Source organism: Phyllobates terribilis, unplaced genomic scaffold (genome assembly GCF_046119375.1).
Source record: "Phyllobates terribilis strain yellow unplaced genomic scaffold, ASM4611937v1 Scaffold_3__8_contigs__length_932513732, whole genome shotgun sequence".
Lineage (NCBI taxonomy): Eukaryota > Metazoa > Chordata > Amphibia > Anura > Dendrobatidae > Phyllobates > Phyllobates terribilis.
The window spans coordinates 366,076,961-366,097,663 of NW_027362763.1; the positions used below are offsets into that span (position 1 = coordinate 366,076,961).

The window sequence follows — 20,703 nt, forward strand, 5'->3', positions numbered from 1 at the left end:
CTGCACCCCATCTTGACTGAAAAAACACAGAAATGTAGAAATGTTTGCAAATTTATTAAAAAAGAAAAACTGAAATATCACATGGTCATAAGTATTAAGACCCTTTGCTCAGACACTCATATTTAAGTCACATGCTGTCCATTTCCTTGTGATCCTCCTTCAGGTGATTCTACTCCTTCATTGGAGTCCAGTTGTGTTTAATTAAACTGATAGGACTTGATTTGGAAAGGCACACACCTGTCTATATAAGACCTCACAGCTCACAGTGCATGTCAGACCAAATGAGAATCATGAGCTCAAAGGAACTGCCCAAGGAGCTCAGAGACAGAATTGTGGCAAGGCACAGATCTGGCCAAGGTTACAAAATAATTTCTGCATTACTCAAGATTCCAAAGAGCACAGTGGCCTACATAATCATTAAATGGATGAAGTTTGGGACCGCCAGAAGTCTTCCTAGACCTGGCTGTCCAGCCAAACTAAGCAAACCCCAAGATCACTGTGGCTGAGCTCCAGAGATGCAGTAGGGCGATGGGAGAAAGTTTCACAAAGTCAACTATCACTGCAGCCCTCCACCATTCGGGCCTTTATGGCAGAGTGGCCCGACGGAAGCCTCTCCTCAGTGCAAGACATATGAAAGCCTGCATTGAGTTTGCTCAAAAACACATGAAGGACTCCCAGGCTATGAGAAATAAGATTCTCTGGTCTGATGAGATGAAGATAGAACTTTTTGGTGATAATTCTAAGTGGTATGTGTGGAGAAAATGAGGCACTGCTCATCACCTGCTGCCCAATACAATCCCAACACTGAAACATGGTGGTGGCAGCAGCATGCTATGGGGGTGTTTTTCAGCTGCAGGGACAGGACGACTGGTTGCAATTGAAGGAAACATGAATGCGGCCAAGTACCTCTTCCAGAGTGCTCTGGACCTCAGACTTGGCCACAGGTTCACCTTCCAACAAGACAATGACCACACAGCTAAAATAACAAAGAAGTGGCTTCAGAACAACTCTGTGACCATTCTTGACTGGCCCAGCCAGAGCCGTGACCTAAACCCAATTGAGCATCTCTGGAGAGACCTGAAAATGGCTGTCCACCAACGTTCACCATCCAACCTGACGGAACTGGAGAGGATCTGCAAGGACGAATGGCAGAGGATCCCCAAATCCAGGTGTGAAAAACTTGTTGCATCATTCCGAAGAAGACTCATGGCTGTACTAGCTCAAAACGGTGCTTCTACTCAATACTGAGCAAGGGGTCTGAATACTTATGACCATGTGATATTTCAGTTTTTCTTTTTTAATAAATTTGCAAAAATTTATTAAAAAAAAAAGGTGTCTGAATACTTTCCGTACCCACTGTATGTTTTTTTGGCTGCTGCAACATTGCATTAAAATGCAATAACGGATAATCAAAATATTGTATCTACCCCAAAATGTAATCAATAAAATGTCAGCTCGGGCTGGAAATAATAAGCTCTCTCCCAGTCCCAGATCTAGAAAAATGGAGACGCTACGGGTCTCGGAAAATGGCGACATTTCTTTTACAAACTTTGGATTTTTTTCACCACTTAAAAAAAAAAAAGAGCCTATACATGTTTGGTATCTACAGACTCGTAATGACCTGGAAAAGCATAATAGTAAGTTAGCATTTAGTGAACATGGTAAATAAAAAAAACAAAAAAACAATTGTGGACTTGCACTTTTTTTGCAATTTCATTGCACTTGGAATTTTTTCCCATTTTCAATTACTATATGGTACTATATGGTAAAATCAATGGTGTTCTTCAAAAGTGCTACTTGTTCCACAAAAAATAAGCCCTCACATGGCCATATTGACAGAAAAATCCCTTTCCGGGGGGGTGATGGTTAATGCAGTACATCATTTTTTTTAAATCACCTGAAAAAATGTCCACATGGGCAATTGCTCCAACGTGATTAAAAGAAAAGCAAAACAAAACAGGAAATTCATTTGCACTGCAGTAAATCACTGTGATATTCCATGTCTTAAGCATTTTCATGCTTTTCTTTGCCATTTTTCTAACATTTTTTTTTTATTTAAATGTAAAATAGTCTAAATATTCTTTTCTATTTATTATTTATAGCTGACTAAGAAAGATCAAGCTGAATATAAGGCTACGTTGAAAGATGACAGAGGTCAAGATGTATCTACTCTTGATCTCTCTGGAAAAGGTAAGCACGCACATTTTTCTTTACTGCAAGAGATGCAACATTCTTAGAAAAAGAAAATAGCCTAGTGATGCTAAATAACCCTGACGGTAAAGGACAGAGATGTACTACTTAATCCTGCCATGTATAATGCTCACGTTGGTCTATAGACTGTACATTGATTATGGCCAAATGCCCAAGCACACAAGGACACATCTTCGTCCAAGGACATCATTTACTCTCTTATTCATTATATACAGTGACACAGAAATAAAATAAAAAATATTGGCAGTGGTTATTCAGCTGGGTTATTATTCACACGCTGAATTTAGTAAGCGTATTTGTATTAGGACTTTAGTTATTTAGTATCTCTCTGATGGACATCAATTTAGTGGTGAAAGTAGCTTAAAGTTCGACATATGGATTAGGCTCGGACTAATGGCGCACTATGATGAATGCACAACTCCCGCACCTGTGCAGTCATTGCAGCACATCACAGTCCCATTCAATAATATTGATTAATATGCAGCTCGAAGCAGTGGCGATACAAATGATTGTCCTGCCGCAGTACAGCAATCTGCTTCCATTGCGAACACAGCAATTGTGCCTGCTGCAAGACCAAAGACAGTAAATTGACATGTACCACAGACCCTATTCTTGTCAACCAGTGATGCCTTTTAGGAGATTTTATGAGGATGGTTGAGGTTAAATAGGTCATTTTGAGCTTGAATGGTTTGCTCTGAAAGGACAAAACCACCATTCATCATTGTATGGCTATGGGTTTGGCTACTAATACTCCAGATGATCTGCTGACAGAAGCAAGAGAAGATATAGGTGACCACGCATGAAATACTATAGAGCTGTCAATCAAATAATTTAATGCACAATCACATTAAGTCCTCCAGAGCAGAAGATGATTTTTTAAGCTGCTTTCTCTGTCTAATAAAATGGCGTCCTGAACTACGGATTCATTATAGCTGTAGTGACTTAATTGAGCATACAGTATGGAAAGTGGTTGTCTTTTTCTAGATCAGAATTCTAATACTTTCAAGGCCATAAGTTCCTTCTCATGTACCAGTTTATCCATACCGCTAGTAATTTCTATTTCTATATCCCTGGGACAATGGCAATATAAAAAAGCATTAAAAATTTCACACACCACATACATATTTACCAGTACACACACAGTACATATCATGGGTGTACTTTCTTCAAAATTTTTGTTGAAAACTTGATAGCTGATCTCAGGAAACTTTATTTATCAGACCACGCATCATGTCACTTCCTATAAAAATATTAATTTATGTATTTCTATCTTAGTGTTCAATTTCCAGCTCAACTGTTTGTGCAGCACTGTAATAACATCCAGTCTATGAAGAATTATCTTTTTGTTGACATTTACCTGACTAAACATTTTTCTTGAAACAGCAATTAGGGTTTTGCTGTGTAAACAAAGTCCAATAAGAAATCTTGCACTTTTTTCTTACGAATTCATTGAGTAAGATTAATGCATGATTTTTTTTGCATGTCACGCTCATCACATGCTTGACTAAAACAGAAATGTTCCTTCTGTAGATATACAATATTTCTTACTTATGGTTATGGTTATTTTAATTTGTAGCCGATTCTGTATCTCATTGTAAAATGGAATATATTATATTTGCTCTCACTTGTGTGTGATAGAATGTTTTCTTTTATTACTAGTTTATGAAGATATTGTCCTAGGAATGAGCAAAGTCAGCGGTAAGTTTATCTTTTCTTTATTCATGGTAAGAGTTTCACAGTTTAAGAAATGGAGTATATTTTTAAGAATTTCTGTTGAAAATGTAGCACTTGTTTTGCTCCTGTTTTTTGTGTCATTTTTTAAGTTTTAGACACATTTTTAAAAGTTGTGCAGCATTTTTAACCAAATTTGTCAGTAATTGTTATTCTCAGATCGTAAAAAAAGATAGGTGTATGACATTTTCCCTGTTTCAGCCGTATATATGACTTGCAAATATTTAGAAATGTTGTAACAAAACGTTGCCTACTTACTCCAGTAAGTAGTCTAGACAGAATTATAATATCTTAAGATGCAAATAAATGTATCAAACAGCATGGGACACAATAAATTTAGCGCTAATAAGGACAATACAGTCACAAGCAAAACTGACTTTAAAATTTCTACTTTAGAGCACAAAATAACTAACGCAATGAAAACACAATGATATTTGATAAATATTAGGCTCCATTCACACTGCATATATTTGACTACCTGACGCAACACTCAGAAAGGCAATTACACATGAGCTTCCATAGTACTTAGTACTATATGCATGGTATATAGTGATGAGCGAGCATACTCGGGTGTTTCCCAAGTATCTTCAGCATGCTCGGGTGTTATGTTTTAATCACTCCATGCTCATGATTTGCGACTGTTTGACAGCTTTAATACATGTGAGGAATGCCTGTTTCTTAGGCATTCCTCACATGTATTAAAGCTGTCAAATAGTCGCAAATCCTGCACACAGCACGACTAAAACAGAACACCCAAGCACGCTGAAGATACTCATCGAGCACCCAAGCATGCTTGCCGAAAGGGTCAACAGAACATACTCGCTCATCACTAATGGTATACCTTTTTTGCCCAGATGCACAAACTGCTGCATTATGTCAAACAGTAAAAAAAAGAGAAACCTCCGACCAGGCACAGGTTGACTCCTACGGTCTACGATTGGTGAACAAAAGCCTATTTATCCACTTATAGTGTGTGCTATGAGCTTTCTCAGTGCATACAGCAAGTGTACACTGCAGGCACACTGTGAATGATATATATCAAAGATGAGTAAAAAATGTTACTGGTCATGGGGTTCTCAATCAGAGATTTACCCCCTTTGCTGTAGATAAGAGATAAGTATCTATAGTAAAACAACTTTATAATCTGCTTTTTGCAGTCAATATTTAAAATTCTATAGGTTGGGTTCACATTCCTTTTGGCTACCCATTCATGATGCCGTTAGGGTTTTTTGTCTGAATACTCGAAAAACAGTAAAACAGACATTCCTCAGATGGAGTTTGAAACAATAAAAAGTGTGACCTACTGTTAAGAGGGCGGTTGCAGACAACTTTAATATAATGGAACGCAACTGACCCCGGGGTCCGCGATGCAGCCTGGTGGACTGCTGCCGAACACTTTCCGGGTGGAAAGGGAAGCAACCAACTTAAATGTAAAACCCTTCCGTGTTTCTGCACACTGGAACGGGAATAGCAATTCGCACTATCTCCGTTAGCTGCACGAGAGATAGGCAGAGAAAAACTATCTGTAGTCCTGTTACAGCACAGGGACTACAGAGGCGGCGCTAGGATGCGTGTGTGACTACGCCAACGGGTACACGGGCCTCCAGCCGGCATGCTACCGGCCTGAAGGGTTCAACTCCACGTGGCTGACAAGCGTCAGCCGTGAACAGGACGTCTGCTCGGGGAGATAGGTGACCCCTTTGGCTGAGCCAGGCTGCTAGACGAAGCTACCTGCCTTTATGGAGCTAACCTGCCTCTATGGAGCTAACCTGCCTAAGCGACCTGTGCTAATTAGCCGAGCGAACTCTGGCATCGGCAGGTCACGGAGTGAACAGCTAGGAAGCACGTGGAACACAGTTGTCCACACCACAGCATCGCTTGCTCAAATGATCAGAGCGCGCCGCCATGTTTGTGGGCGGGCCTTTTAAAGACTAAGCCCTGCCCACCGTCGCGCCATTGGTGACGCCACCCGTGGACCTATCAGGCTGTGCTAGGTCACCGAGTCAGGTGGGTGCCAAACCACCAATCACGATCCGCCAGGTCACGGGCATGCTCAGTGCGACGAATCCTGGACTTAGATTCCAAGCACCCTGTCTCCCTCTGCAACCTATGCTTAACATTGCTAGGAACCAAAACACAGGAGACAAGCAATACATCTCGTGGACCAGCTAGGCGTTGGGGCTGATGATGATGCTGAGCAGCATCAGCCCTGGCTGGACTGAAATGGGAGACCACAGAAGATCTTGGACCCATTTCGAATCCAGCCACAGACCGATACCTACATTCCAACATTGTCAATCTTTTGAGCTGGCCACATAAGCATGGTTTAGATCTAGCAATGGTAAATCAATGCAGATAATACAGAACTTGGTTACGATGGCTCAAAAAAGTGTAATTTAATACCTAACTTGACTTTGGTCAATGGATTGTGCAGTGCTAGAGAGGCTGTCCATGTCTAATAGATGCTGGCCCCATCTATAGAACCTACACCTATTTCCAGAGCAGTGCCCCCTCTAGAAAGCTTCCAAACATCAGTTGGTGAAGAGGTGGCTGTGCATGTGCTGGCTCTTTCAGTTCATAGCTATGGGATTTCATAATACAGCCAAATAAATGCTTTTGGTTGTGTTTGGAACTCCCATAGTTGAGAATGGAGAGAGCCCGTGCATGAACCACCACTTTCACTCACCAGATTTTGGAAGCTGCCCATAAATTGGGGATCGAAGGACCTCTATTCTGGAGATATCACAGAGGTGGGACCTGAATCTACCAGACATTTATAGCAGATATGCCATAAATGTCTCTCATGAGACAAGCTTTTTAAGTTATCTTAATCCTCTTATGTGATATAATGTTCTGTGAAAAATTATCAAAATGTGTTATGAGCAGAGGTGTACCATCCTTTAGTGGCAAACCATGTAGTCGCTATGTGGCCCATGAGTCAGGGGGCCTGATGCCGCTCACAATTTCATCAGAATCCGCATATACTGTTGAATAGAATGGTGGACCAGGAAGCCAATGGTTCCCTGCTCTACCATTCAGTCTATGCTTGAGAGTCTGAGACTGGCACACTGCAGGCTTTATGACATTACTACCTTTCACCTGCTGTGTGGCTTTTCAGACTCCACACTGCACAGACCCAAGTAGTGCACCTAGGGGACAAGGGAAATTAAGAAGTGTTTTAACTTTTTAATGTCAGTATTTGAGGAGGCATCATACTTAGTGAGGGACTATGGGGGTTATCATACTAAGTGCGAGACTGTGGTGGTCATCATATTAGGAGTGTTTGGGGGCCATCACAATTAGTGGGGGACTGTGGAGGTCATCATACTGAGTAGGTTCTGTGGTAGAATCATACTGAGGTGCCATTATACTTTTATAGGGGCTGTGGAAGCCATGATACTGTGTGGGGGTTTGTGGGGTTATTATACGGAGTATGGGCCATCATGCTGAGTGTGGGCTATGGGGCATCATAATGAATGGGGGCCACCAAACTTATAGGCCGTTATGCTGTGTGGGGGCCATGATACTGTATGTGGGGAAACTATGGGGAAAAGGTATTATACTATGTTAGGTGCACTGTGGAGTCATGCTGTACATGTGTGTGGGGGGCTGAGGGATGAAATTGTGGGAGAAATTCACTGTGACGGTATCATACTCCGTGTGTGAATGGGGGCATTTTTGGGAGCATCATACTCTATAATGTCCATGAAAGTAGTATCATGGGTAAGAATACTAAGGGGCTTTAATAAGGACAATATTACTATGTATGTGCTATAGTACATGTTACATGTCCCTCTCCCTGTTTATAAAAGCTGGGAGATATGACTCCGCCTACTCTGAATATTTTTGGGGTAGAGAGAGGGGCCAAATTCAAACTTTTGCTATGGGGCCTGGTGATTTTTTATGTATATCCCTGGTTGAGAGTCTTGATAACCTTTGCTACATCTGTAGATGTAGTGGTCCCTCACTCATTATTTATCAGGGCAACCGAACATGAGTTAAACCAAGTTTTTTTTTAGTCCCTATATAGGATAGAATAAGTTTAAATTATACGCTATATTCCCATAGTATAAAATATTCAGCATGTACTGTATCCTCTCTATTCAAATTGTCATTCCATGTTGTATTCTACTATATGTGACATTTTCTAAATCAATAGCAATATGTGCTACTTTGATATTACATAACAGTTTTTAAAGGACCTTAATGCTTTTCAGTCTGCATGCAATTTCCGGAGACAAACGTTTATTGCTACAGCGGTTCTGTAGACTCTGGAATATAAACTGTATCTTATCTTTTTAATTTTACTCCCCTCTACTCTCAACCTCCCCTGAGCTCTTCCTAAAAATGCATTTTAAAGTGTTTCACCTCACTTTATTTTGTATTTTTACTAGGTCTAAAAATGAATATGCTAATGCTTTTTAGCTCATCTGTGCTCTAAAAGTCTTGCTGACTAATGTGTATTTTTATGTTAATTTTTTTCAATGAGATATACATATGTGCATGCTCAGAAGCCAGGGAAAGCACAAATAAATTGCAGACAAAATAGTCTACCGAGATGCTATTGGAAAGGCTTTTAGAATACATTTTATGATAAACCCTGTAGACATGTTAATCCGGATTAGGATGTAATCCAAACTGAGAAAAATAAATTTAAAATGAATTGTTGACTTGATGATTTCAAAACACATCTACCTATCAATCTTCTGTTCAGTTATATTTTATATGTTGTCATCAACAATAAAGTGATCAAGACATTGTACACAACTTATTTGGCATAAATACAATTTTCCAGACAATAGCAACTGCTATTAATAAAGCTTATGTGGACAAGATAACGCATATATGACTAAGAAACAACAGTGGAATGTAGGTATCAGTGCACTAAGTGCTCATGAAAAATAACCTTAGGTATGAGACTGAAGCTAGTAAAAGTCTCACAGTTACCAGGTGGATTCAAAGCTACGAGGTATCGTATTTGGTGCACTACTTAAGTAATGCTATCAAATGTTTAAAAGTATTGTACATATTTCACAAATCTTAAATTGGGTTTACACCAGCTGACCTATTGGCAACATGTTTGTCGTGTGACGAACATTTAACAGCCTGTTTAGACAAACAGATAACTCTTTAGATGTGCCTGGAATGATCGGTAATAGATCCTTCAGTGCGTATAGGCTACCATTGTTTTCGGCAGCGCAGACCTGTTTATATAGGCCAGTATGCTGCAGAGAATGATCTTAAACAAGCCAAAGGATCATTTCATCTGACTTACGAGTCTTTTGCTAATTTTTTGGATGATTGGCAGCCTGTTTACATTGCATCATTTTGGGGAACAGACCATCCTAGGAACACTCGTTCCCACTAATTGTGAAGTGGAAAAACATCTTTAAAGAATAGGTCCACCTGGGAAGGCATGAGATTTGTTTCCAATACCAGACTATTAGGGTTTCAGTTGCAGTAAGAATGTGTTAGAACATACTGTCTGATCGTATCTCCATTTGTTTCATAGGAAAATTAGGCAACTAAGACAAAATCTTTTGGACTAACTTCGTATTTTCCCTTAGAAAGTTCTTTTTAGGGGACATTATTGAGGATGTTATTCTTCAGTCATTAGTGGAACAAAGGGCATGGGTTATGTGATAGACAGTGATGAGGGAGGAGATGTAAGGTGGTGCAGAACTGTGGAGAGCTTTGGGGGTGAGAGAGATATAAGTTTACATTGGACTCTGCAGCAGATAGGCAACCTTTACAATGACTGGAACACGTTAGAGGCATCTGTGTAGTGGCTGGAGAGCAATATTATCCTGGCTGCTGTATTCAGGATGGATGGGAGAGTTTTTTCTTTCTTTCTTTTTCTATTCAGCGATATATGTATCCCTTTAAAAATACATTCATGTTGAAAACTAAAATTCTACTTGGAATATATTCACAATTTCATGGCTTAAAATCATTGGTACTCAAGATTTTTGATACACAGAAGTAGTCAAAATAGATTAGTTTATTAATAAAAATGGGGAAATTCCTTGATTGTTTTAACATGACATTTAGACCTTTCAAAGTAAGCAAAGATTGTTTTAAATAATTTCTCTCGTAAATGCTTTGTCGCTCTAGTGCCTGTGGATTAGCTGTTAATGTTGAAGGAGCGATGGGTCCCAATACATTTCCTCTGTAAGAGAAAAGTGGTATTACATCCAGTTATTCAAACGACTGGGAAAATATGTGACACCATATAGAATCCCCTCTATATATGCATGTATAAGGGATATGGACAGGGGTACATGATAAATAGTGGAATGATTCTTAAGGAAAGAGTGCAAATAAATTTTGCACAGGAACAAGTTAGTAATCTAATTTAAATAGTATCGGCTGCCTGTTAAAAGTATAAAATATTGCCGCCATGAAAATAAACACTGCATCATTAAATATAAAGCTCAAGGTATACCTGCCCAAGAAAATCAATGGAGGGAACACTCAATTTGTTGCCTCTTATTTCTTGCAAATGCTGAAAAATCAAATCTGGTCATATGAGTCATTTTCTCTTGTTAGTGTAGCATTGTCTTCTTTTCACCATATTAATTACCAATACATTACAATTTTGTTATACAGAGCATTCCAGCTATTATAATGCAGGTACAATTTAACTTTTCATGGTGACATTGCCTTTTCACACCCTAGATTGATTTCCCAGTTAACTGATTCAGAGTAACTAATGGAATCAATGCTTAGATACAACAGGAGCTTCAGTCTGCAGCTTCCCCTTGTAGGCAGAGTATTTTCCTCATATTTCAGAGTCATTATTTGTGACAAAACACCCTCAATATCAACTGAACAGAATTGAACTCTATCTCTCTGCCAAATGCGCACCATTAATCACCTCTCTGTCAAAATCAAGTCTCATACTCCAGGTTCATTTGCCAAAAACGTTGGGCAATTTGGCCGTCATAACCTTTTTTCTAAGTGATCTTAAGGAGTATAACTTGTACATGATGTATCTAACGGGAAACCATGCACTACTGACATTTGGAATAATGAATATTCCTTACCTATTTTACTCAAGGCATTCTATATTTTATTATAATAATACCAATTATTTGGGAAAATATAGAACTATTATATAGTTTTATATTCTATATATGTTATATATTTTCTGTAGTTCTGTATTTTCTATCTGAAAATATAGAATCTATTTTCAGGAAGGCTGAATTTGCTTAAAAAGAAGAAGGAATAAAAATTGCTGGACGAATCATCAACAATCTTAAATACGCAGATAATACAACACTGATAGCAACAAGAGTAGATGGAATTAAAGACTTATTATGGAATTTCAAGATGGAAAGATCAAACATGGGACTCCTACTCAATACAAGGAAGACAAATATTTTGACTACTGCCAGGCAAGACTAGGACTCACTTGAGAAGGAAGGCGATGATAAGGAAGTTGTGAAGGACTTCAACCTACTCGGATCGACGATAACTCAAGATGAAGCCATGAAACTGGAAGTCAATAGAAGAATAGCTATGGGTAAATCAACAATGATCTCACTGGAGAAGTTCTTCATGTAGAGCAATATTTCATTGGCGACAAAGACATAGTTTGGTCTTTTCTGTGGTTACATATAGATGCGAAACCTGGATGATAAAAAAACAATACAGAAGAAGAATCGACACATTTGAGATGTGGAGATGGTGAAGGATGTTATCAAAATCATGGATGGCAAGAAGATCAAATAAATCAATTTTGGAACAAATCAAGCCAGACATGTTACTGGAAGCAAGGATCACCAAGCTATGACTTGCCTACTTTGCACACATCTTGCAAAGACTGCAATCACTGGAGAAGAAGATCATGGCCAGAAGAATAGAAGGAATAAGTGAAAGAGGAGGTCCAGCAACCTGATAGGTTGATACTATGTAGATAACAATGGAGAAGACCCTGGTGAACCTTTCTTGGCTTGCACAAGATCAATATTTCTACAGATTGTTCATCCATCAAGTCGCCATGGCTTGAGATCAAGCCGAAGGCCAATAAAGTAATGTTGAGTTCTATATTTTGGACATAATATAGGTGAAATATACTTGCTTGCATTTTCCATTGTCTTGCTTGTTTTTTTCAAATCTTTTAGCTGCACAGATTATTGTGGTTTTGAAACTGTCTGGTATTTCTATGACAGCGAGACCATTATAAGAAGATAACAACATTTTCTATCCCCATCAGTAAAGCCTTTTCTTTATCCTTAAAACCTAATGAATGAACACAGAAGATAATTTACCTCTATTCATTGTTTACAGCTAAAATACAGAGTGACCATTTTGCTATTGCAAAGTCTGAAGTAATATAAGTGAGGAGCAACACATAAGTACGTTCTGCGTAAACACAATTATAGTCTATCCATTTAATCTATAGTGATATATAATGCTAATAAAGTCTTTGCACCAGACGGTACAGTTTGAAATATCGGGCTTTAGCTCTCACTAGATAAAGTGAAGAGTCTATTATAAAGATAATTACTGAAATTACTGAGTGTTTATCATTTGAAGAGAAAAATGCATCAAGACATGTTGTGTCTAAGAGCTCATTGTGAAAATACTAAAGTAAAACTAGGTTGTTTCGAAAGAAAAATACCCTTGAAGACCGAAAACCCATAATGTCTTATTATAGCTGTCTGCATCCTTGTAGGAGGATTGTCATAAAAATGCATCAAAGTCAGTAATTCAATCTATTTCATATATAACTGAAGCTCCCAGATAATATGTCTCTATAGTATCCAAAATAGATTTTCTTTTTGTACACATCTAAAGAACAACTATATTTTTCTGCTATGTCAAAGAAAAAGAAAAAAAAAATTAACCTGTGCTCGGCAAACATAAGCTCATGTAGAATATGCTCTCGCTTTGTTTTACAGGATCATCTGCTTCTGAACTGAAGATACAGTGCACACCTGAAGGAATACGATTCCATTGTTACATGAAGTACTTCTCTGAAGAAATGAAAGTTTCCTGGTATCAAAGGTATGAAATGAATGGTATCATTTTTTACATGATTTGGCAATATTGGGTAGATATGTAGAGTGACGGACTGGGGTGCCAAGGGCCCATCAAAACATTGACTATAGGAGTCCATTACCCTCATTTAAAAATGTACCTGTGCTTCTATACTGGATACTTTATTAAATGAATGATGAGATCCTGCCTTTGAATGTACATAGTAAATCAAGTATATTGTGCCAACTACTGCTCATATGGGGGCCAACTCCTGTACAGAGGCCCACGGGGGATTCACCTGTTCCCCTATGTGCCAGTCCAAGCCTGGATATGTACATTTGTATTCTAATGGTAGACTAGTTCCACAATATTTTAGTCTCACTTCAAAAGTTGTTTTTCTTTTTTTTTTACTTTCGCTGTGTGTACATACCAGTGTACAATATGTCAAAAAATGCCAAGGTTCCAAGTAGCTGTGGATATTGCAGACCACAGTCTTTTCAATTCAATACAATGACAGTATAGCGATCTGCACAAACTTTATACCATTTATTTGTGACAGTCCACAGTTTGGGATTTTAAATTTCACTTCTTAGACAAGATAGAGATTAATTAAATTTTAAAGCTAACAATTATAATAAAGGATTTGTTGTATAAAATAGGTGGAACGCTTTATATAATCATTAGCTGTCTTATGGGCAATGTGTAAATATATGGTAAACAAAGAAGGGAACAATGAGTCAATCTTCCGATTTGTGGGGGTACTATGTAATATTGTGATATGTGATGCCTTGAGATATTGATGACCTATCCCAAAGATAGGTCATCAATATAAAAGTTCCATAAACCCTCTATTAAATAAGTTGAATGTGTTGTAGTTTTTAGTGGCACCATTTTTGGACACATAGAACTTATTGATTAACTTTTATTATTTTTTTATGGCTTTCACTATTATTTTTAGTATCAGTCATTACAAATATAGCAAAGCACATTATTAATATTTTAGGTCTCACTTAAAAAAATTCATGTATAACTGTCATTTTCAAGTGATTTTGTCTGTTTTGCTTTTGACCTACCCTTGCTCCTCCTCCCACTTTCCCTCTCCATAAAATGTTATGAGAAGCGACTGCCATCTCCTATCTCAGTAATGTTAAAATCTGTGTTCACTGAAGACAGATTTTATTGATGAGTTGAAAGGATGATCAGTCCAGGAGCAGAAAAAAGAAGATGTTAATCAGTTACTAAGTAAAACAACGGTTAATTTATCCGCTTGCGATTGTCTAATCAATTGTATAATACATTGCATTACTGTTGATTACACTGATCGACAGGCTACCCAGGCAGAGCCTAATAGACATGCATACACGACAAACCTGGGGGCCTCTATTTGTTGTTGATGGGCTTACAAAGCTAAATATTGTTGCATACAAAGAGTTATTGGCTAGAATTGGAGTCTTTTCAGATCTGGGCTGGTGCAGCATAGCATCAACTTTTAAGAGGTTAAAGAAGGGGTTAAGAAACTCTTAAAATTACTGTCTGTTAGAAAAATATTTATTACAAAAGTCATTACAAGTAATATTTAACTTCTGTAATTTTTAGATGACAATTCTAAAAATACTTTCCAGTTCCAATAATTAGAACTAGAAAGATTAAAATTCCTTGTAATTGGCAGATTCCAACATATTATTTTAAAATAATTAAGATAAAACTTCTGTGAAGCAAATGACATACCTTGGCCTTCATGACAGAGATGAATTTTAAATATATTACTGATATTTACTATGTGAAGAACACCTGGGAATTTACGATTAGTTATGAAATGACTGAACTTTTTTTTAGAGACTTTCTATATTCTGTTTTCTTAAAAGTCATTTTTGAACTAATTTCATTTTTTTTTTAAATATATAGGAGTTTTCTGATCTTTAAATATTGTATACAAATAGTTTAAGTGTAGTTAGCTTTAACGGGCCATTCTCAAGATATATCTTGAGCAGCACATAGCTCTTCAGTTTCTATCTTTTCCTTGTTACTGGGGACAGGCGCTTTTCCTTAAGTGACAGTTCAGATTCAGTATCTATGTCCTACTGCTGAGCTTCTTCCTGCTACATTGACACATTAATGGTCTGTCAGTGTATCATCTGAACTATACACTGTTATCACTATATTTGCATATACAGATAACAGTGCATTTGAACAAGTGCACAACTCAAGTGAAAAATGATCAAGAGAACTGTTCTGGAAACAGTCAATGGTGGAGGTTGGGAGATTGTGATTTTGTAGGACTGATATCAGCTTAAGAGCTGAGAGGGAGGGTGAGGTGAGCAGCTAACTGCTGTATAGAAATTAATGAGCGGAAAAATCTGACTGTTAACTGCACAGTCTAGAATATAGCTACTATGTGTACTTAGCCAGGCTCTGTTAGTTGATCTCCTTGTCAACAAGCTGTACATTGTGTAAGATAAAAGCTCTCATAGCATAAAAACCTCAAAGACAATGTGATTCTAAAAGGAAAGGTGTGTGGTGAATTCCAGCAAAAAGTTAAAACATTTATTAGAAAAATATAAAACATATTGTGTAAACAGCTGGTGACTATGAGGGGAGAGAGCTTTCTCTCCAACGTATTTCAAACTCACTTATTCCTACGTAACAAGAGCCAGCATGTTTGAAACACGTTGGAAAGGTGTCTTCCACCCCCCCTCCCATAGTCACAAGCTGTTTGCACAATAATTTTAAGATTTTTCTAATAAAATCTTGGAATATGCCACACATTTTTTTCTTTAACATACTAATGCACTGTCTATAACTGTAATGCATCTATAACCTAGTCTCATATACAGTCACATGATCAAGATCTTAATGTTTGTCTGCTTACGTGACATCTTGAACACCCGATTATCTCCCCTATTCCCACCCTAGAGTAAGGAATGTCACAAATTATTTCTAATCTCCAGCGCTCCTTCACTCTCCCCCCTCTCTTCCTGCCTCAGTAGGGATCATGTTTCACATGCTTAGCAGCAAATAGTACAGCTTCCAGTTGTAGGCAAACAATCGAGAAATTTGTCAACAGGAGATCAGTGTTGTATGTGAATTATAGCAGCACTAACAATTTGTAGGGGCATGCAATAATTATGGAAATTATAGCCCTTCATGTTGTTAATCCATCAAAACAAATTATGCTATACTAAGCTGCAAAAGATAAGGAAAAATAAAAATAATTACCTTACAACTACAGTGGCATCATCTGATGAGCTTTCAGAAACATTAAGTCATGTACAATTTAGTATATGAAAGGATCTCTTGTTAAACATAAGCCAAAAACATCGCTTACCAATACACAAGTGCTGCTGATTTGTTGGCAATATATTACATTTGCAAAACACTCTTCCAATCAAAATTATAACACATAGTAGTATGTCTATTGTGTAGGTCTTTGGACGACACCAAGCGTAATTTTATATTTATTGATTCTCATTAACCCTCTGTTTTTTATTTTTTTTTCATTGATTTATCTTATGATGGCTTTTTTTGTGAATTGTAATTTTTGATGGCATTTTTTTTTAGGTTTTCAAGCTTTGCACTATAAAACCTTTTTTTCTGTTGCTATATTCTGAGAGCAATCAATAATTTTAATTTTTTTATCGATATAACTGTAAACACTTTTTTTGCAGGGTGAGGTGGAGGTTTTCATTGGTACCATTTTTCGGTACATATATGACTTTTTGATTGTTTTTCTGTGAGATGAAATGTATAAAAAACAGTTTTTTTAACAATGTTCACCTTATGGGTTAATTTAATTTTTATATTTTGAAGTGATCAAGTAAACTCCCTCAAACTGTCTAATCTCTTGGGTACTGCAATTGACTGTGACATACAAGGGGTTAAATTGCCATTATCATGGGTATCTTCTGCTCTGGAAATTCCTTTACAGCTGACAGCCTCTGTTGATGGTACTGGCTTCTGAGCCCTTTACATCCTTAACCCCTTAATAACATCTGACATACTAATACGCGTCTGTGCCCTGGGACTTAAGAGCCAGACCCGTATTAGTACGTCATGGCGATCGCGCGCGCACACAGGCTGTGCGGGCGCAATCGCTGCCGGGTGTCAGCTGATTGTCACAGCTGACACCCGGTACTATGTGCAGGGAGCGGTCCTGCACCGCTCCCAGCACATTAACCCCCGCGATGCTGCGACCGAAGTCGATCGCGGCATTGCGGGGGCAAGGGGAGGTGATCGGCGATACTCACCTCCTCTTCCGGCTTCCAGAGCAGTCTGCAAAGGCTTCCCGGGTGTTGCCATGACGACCCGATGTCGTCATGACAACATCCGGGTCACCAGAGAGCAGGAAGATTGCTTGGGCATGCACAGTGCATCTCCAAGCAATCTTCACACTGTGCACTTCTGACAGCCTTCATGGCATAGGGATGGTGCTTCATTCCTGTGCCATGCAGGCGATCAGAAAAAAAAGTAAAAGTCCCAGAGTGGGACAAAGTAATAAAGTGTATAAACTGTGTGAAAGTGGAAAAAAAAAAAATGTGCAAAAATATTATAAAAAAATAAAAAAAATAATACACCAAAAATAAAAATATAATGTACCCATCAATAAATATTATTATAAAAAAAAAAACAAAACAAACAATAAAAGTACACATATTTGGTATCGCCGCGTCCGGAACAACCTGACCTATAAAACTGTCCCACTAGTTAACCCCTTCAGTGAACACGGTAAAAAAAAAAAAAAAAAAAAAAAACAAAGCAAAAAACAATGCTTTATCACCATACCGCCAAACAAAAAGTGGAATAACACGCGATCAAAAAGACGCATATAAATAAAAATGATACCACTGAAAACGTCATCTCGTCCCGCAAAAAACAAGCTGCGATACAGCTCCATCAGCCGAAAAATAAAAAAGTTATAGCTCTCAGAATAAAGCAATGCTAAAAAATATATTTTTTCTATAGCTTTTATTGTGTATAAGCGCCAAAACATAGAAAAATGATACAAATGTGGTACCGCTGTAAACGTACTGACCCGAAGAATAAAGCTACCTCATCAATTTTACCACACGCGGAACAGAATAAAAAAAAAAAAAACAATTCCTGAATTGTTGGTTTTTGTTTATTCTGCCTCCCAAAAATCGGAATAGAAAGCGATCAAAAAATGTCACGTGCCTGAAAATGGCACCAATAACAACGTCAAGTCATCCCGCAAAAAACGAGCCGTCACATGACTGTCTGCCAAAATCTGGAAAAATTATAGCTCTCAAAATATGGCGATGCAAAAACTAGATTTTACAAAAAATGCGTCTTTTAGTGTGTGACAGCTGTCAGTCATAAAAACCCCATATGATTCTGGCATTGCTGTAATCACACCGACCCGAAGAATAAAGTCGCCTAATCACTTATACCGCACAAGGAACGGCGTCAAAATTAAACTCTTGGGTTAGGATTGGGCTAGGGTTAGGGCTGGGTTTGGGGCTAGGGTTGTGCTGGGGCTAGGGTTGTGCTGGGGCTAGGGTTATGCTAGGGCTAGGGTTGTGCTGGGGCTAGGGTTGTGCTGGGGCTAGGGTTGTGCTGGGGCTAGGGTTGTGCTGGGGCTAGGGTTGTGCTAGGGCTAGGGCTGTGCTAGGGTTAGGGCTGGGGTTGGGATTTTTTTCAAAAGTAAGAAAAAAAGATGACGATATGGCAACTAGTGTTGAGAGCAAGTGCTCGCTTCTTGAGTTTGCATCGGGTGCTCTGGTATGCATTGAGTATCGTGGGTATTTGAGTGACATGCTCGAGTCTCTGCCCCATATGCTTCGCGGCCAAAAAACTTTACGGGGATTGCCTGCCATGCACGAGCGATCCCCGCATGTTTTTTTTTGGGTGTCTAATAACCGTGAAACATGCGGAGCAGGGACTCGAGCATGTCACTCGAGCACACGCTGTACATGGTGCATACCTGAGTACCCGATGCAAACTCAAGTAGCGAGCACTTGTGCTCAAGAATAATGACAACTTATTCAATATGATGACCTAATGTAAACAAATTCTGTGCCGTACCTCTGGGTTCAAAATGTTCACTATACACCTTAATAAAATCCTTGAGGGGTATAGTTTCCAAAATGGGGACACTTGTGGGGGAGCTCCACTGTTTTGGCACATCACGGGCTCTCCAAACGCGACATGGTGTCCGCTAACAAATTGAATGGAAAATCGGCTCAAATTGTTAGCGGACGCCATGTTGCGTTTGGAGAGCCCCTGTGTGCCCAAACATTGGAGCTCCCCCACAAGTGACCCCATTTTGGAAACTAGACCCCCCAAGGCACCTATCTAGATGCATAGTGAGCACTTGGAACCCCTAGGTGCTTCACAAATTGATTCGTAAAAATGAAAAAGTGTTTTTTTTTTCACTTTTTCATTTTTACGAATCAATTTGTGAAGCACCTGGGGGTTCCAAGTGCTCACTATGCATCTATAAAGGTGCCTTGGGGGGTCTAGTTTCCAAAATGGGGTCACTTGTGGGGGAGCTCCAAAGTTTGGGCACACAGGGGCTCTCCAAACACAACATGGCGTCCGCTAATTATTCAAGCAAATTTTACAATCAAAAAGTCAAATGGCGCTCCTTCCCTTCCGAGCCCTGCCGTGCGCCCAAACAGTGTTTTTTCCCCAAATATTGGGTATCTGCGTGCCCAGGGGAAATTGCACAACAAATTTTGGGGTCCATTTTTTCTTGTTACCCCTGTGAAAATAAAAAAAATTGGGTCTAAAGTAACATTTTTGTGAAAAAAGTTAAATGTTCATTTTTTTCTTCCACATTCAAAAAATTCCTGTGAAGCACCTGAAGGGTTAATAAAGTTCTTGAATGTGGTTTTGAGCACCTTGAGGGGTGCAGTTTTTAGAATGGTGTCACTTTTGGGTATTTTCTGTCAAAAAGACCTCTCCAAGTGACTTCAAATGTGATGTGGTCCCTAAAAAAATGGTTTTGTAAATTTTGTTGGAAAAATGAGAAATCGCTGGTCAACTTTTAACCCTTATAGCTCCCTAACAAAAAAAAATTTTGGTTCCAAAATTGTGCTGATGTAAAGTAGACATGTGGGAAATGTTATTTATTAACTCTTTTGTGTGACATATCGCTCTGATTTCAGGGCTTAAAAATTCAAATTTTGAAAATTGCAAAATTTTCAAAATTTTCGCCAAATTTCCGTTTTTTTCACAAATAAACGCAAGTGATATCGAAGAAATTTTTCCACAATCATGAAGTACAATATGTCATGAAAAAACAATCTCAGAATCAGGGGGATCCGTTGAAGCGTTCCAGAGTAATTACCTCATAAAGTGACAGTGGTCAGAATTGTAAAAATTGGCCCGGTCATTAACGTGCAAACCACCCGCGGGGCTTAAGGGGTTAAAGGAGTTTTCCCACGAACAACATTAATTTTGATTAACATTTTAATCAATAGATCTTTGAATAATAATAACTTCCACACTTGGATGTGTTTAAGAAAAATGTTCCTGTGCTGAGATAATCTTATAAATGTGCCCCTGCTGTGTACTGTGTAATGGGTGTGTCCTACCATGCAGGAACACGGTCTGATCATACCACATCTCCTGGGCAGGAGAGGAAGCAAAAGAGTATACAAACATTACAGCATGGGGTCACAGCTGATTCCTTCTTTAAGGCAAAACATTGCTTAAAAACACACAGTGAAATGTTGTCCTTCACAGGCAGCAGCAGCTGCGATCCCCTGCTGTAATGTCTGTATACTCCTTTTGCTTCCTCCCCTGCCCAGTAGCTGT

At 38.6% G+C, this 20,703-nt stretch overlaps 1 protein-coding gene across 4 annotated transcripts in view; it reads left to right on the forward strand.

The window, feature by feature from the left end:
* MYOM2 (myomesin 2) overlaps positions 1–20,703 on the forward strand; it is a 286,047-nt gene that overhangs the window by 237,530 nt on the left and 27,814 nt on the right. For all 4 annotated transcript variants that reach the window (XM_073675391.1, XM_073675390.1, XM_073675389.1 and 1 more), the window contains 3 exons: positions 2,103–2,190; positions 3,871–3,909; positions 12,849–12,954. In XM_073675391.1, the coding sequence (XP_073531492.1) occupies positions 2,103–2,190; positions 3,871–3,909; positions 12,849–12,954 (233 nt within the window). The remainder of the gene's footprint in view (positions 1–2,102; positions 2,191–3,870; positions 3,910–12,848; positions 12,955–20,703) is intronic.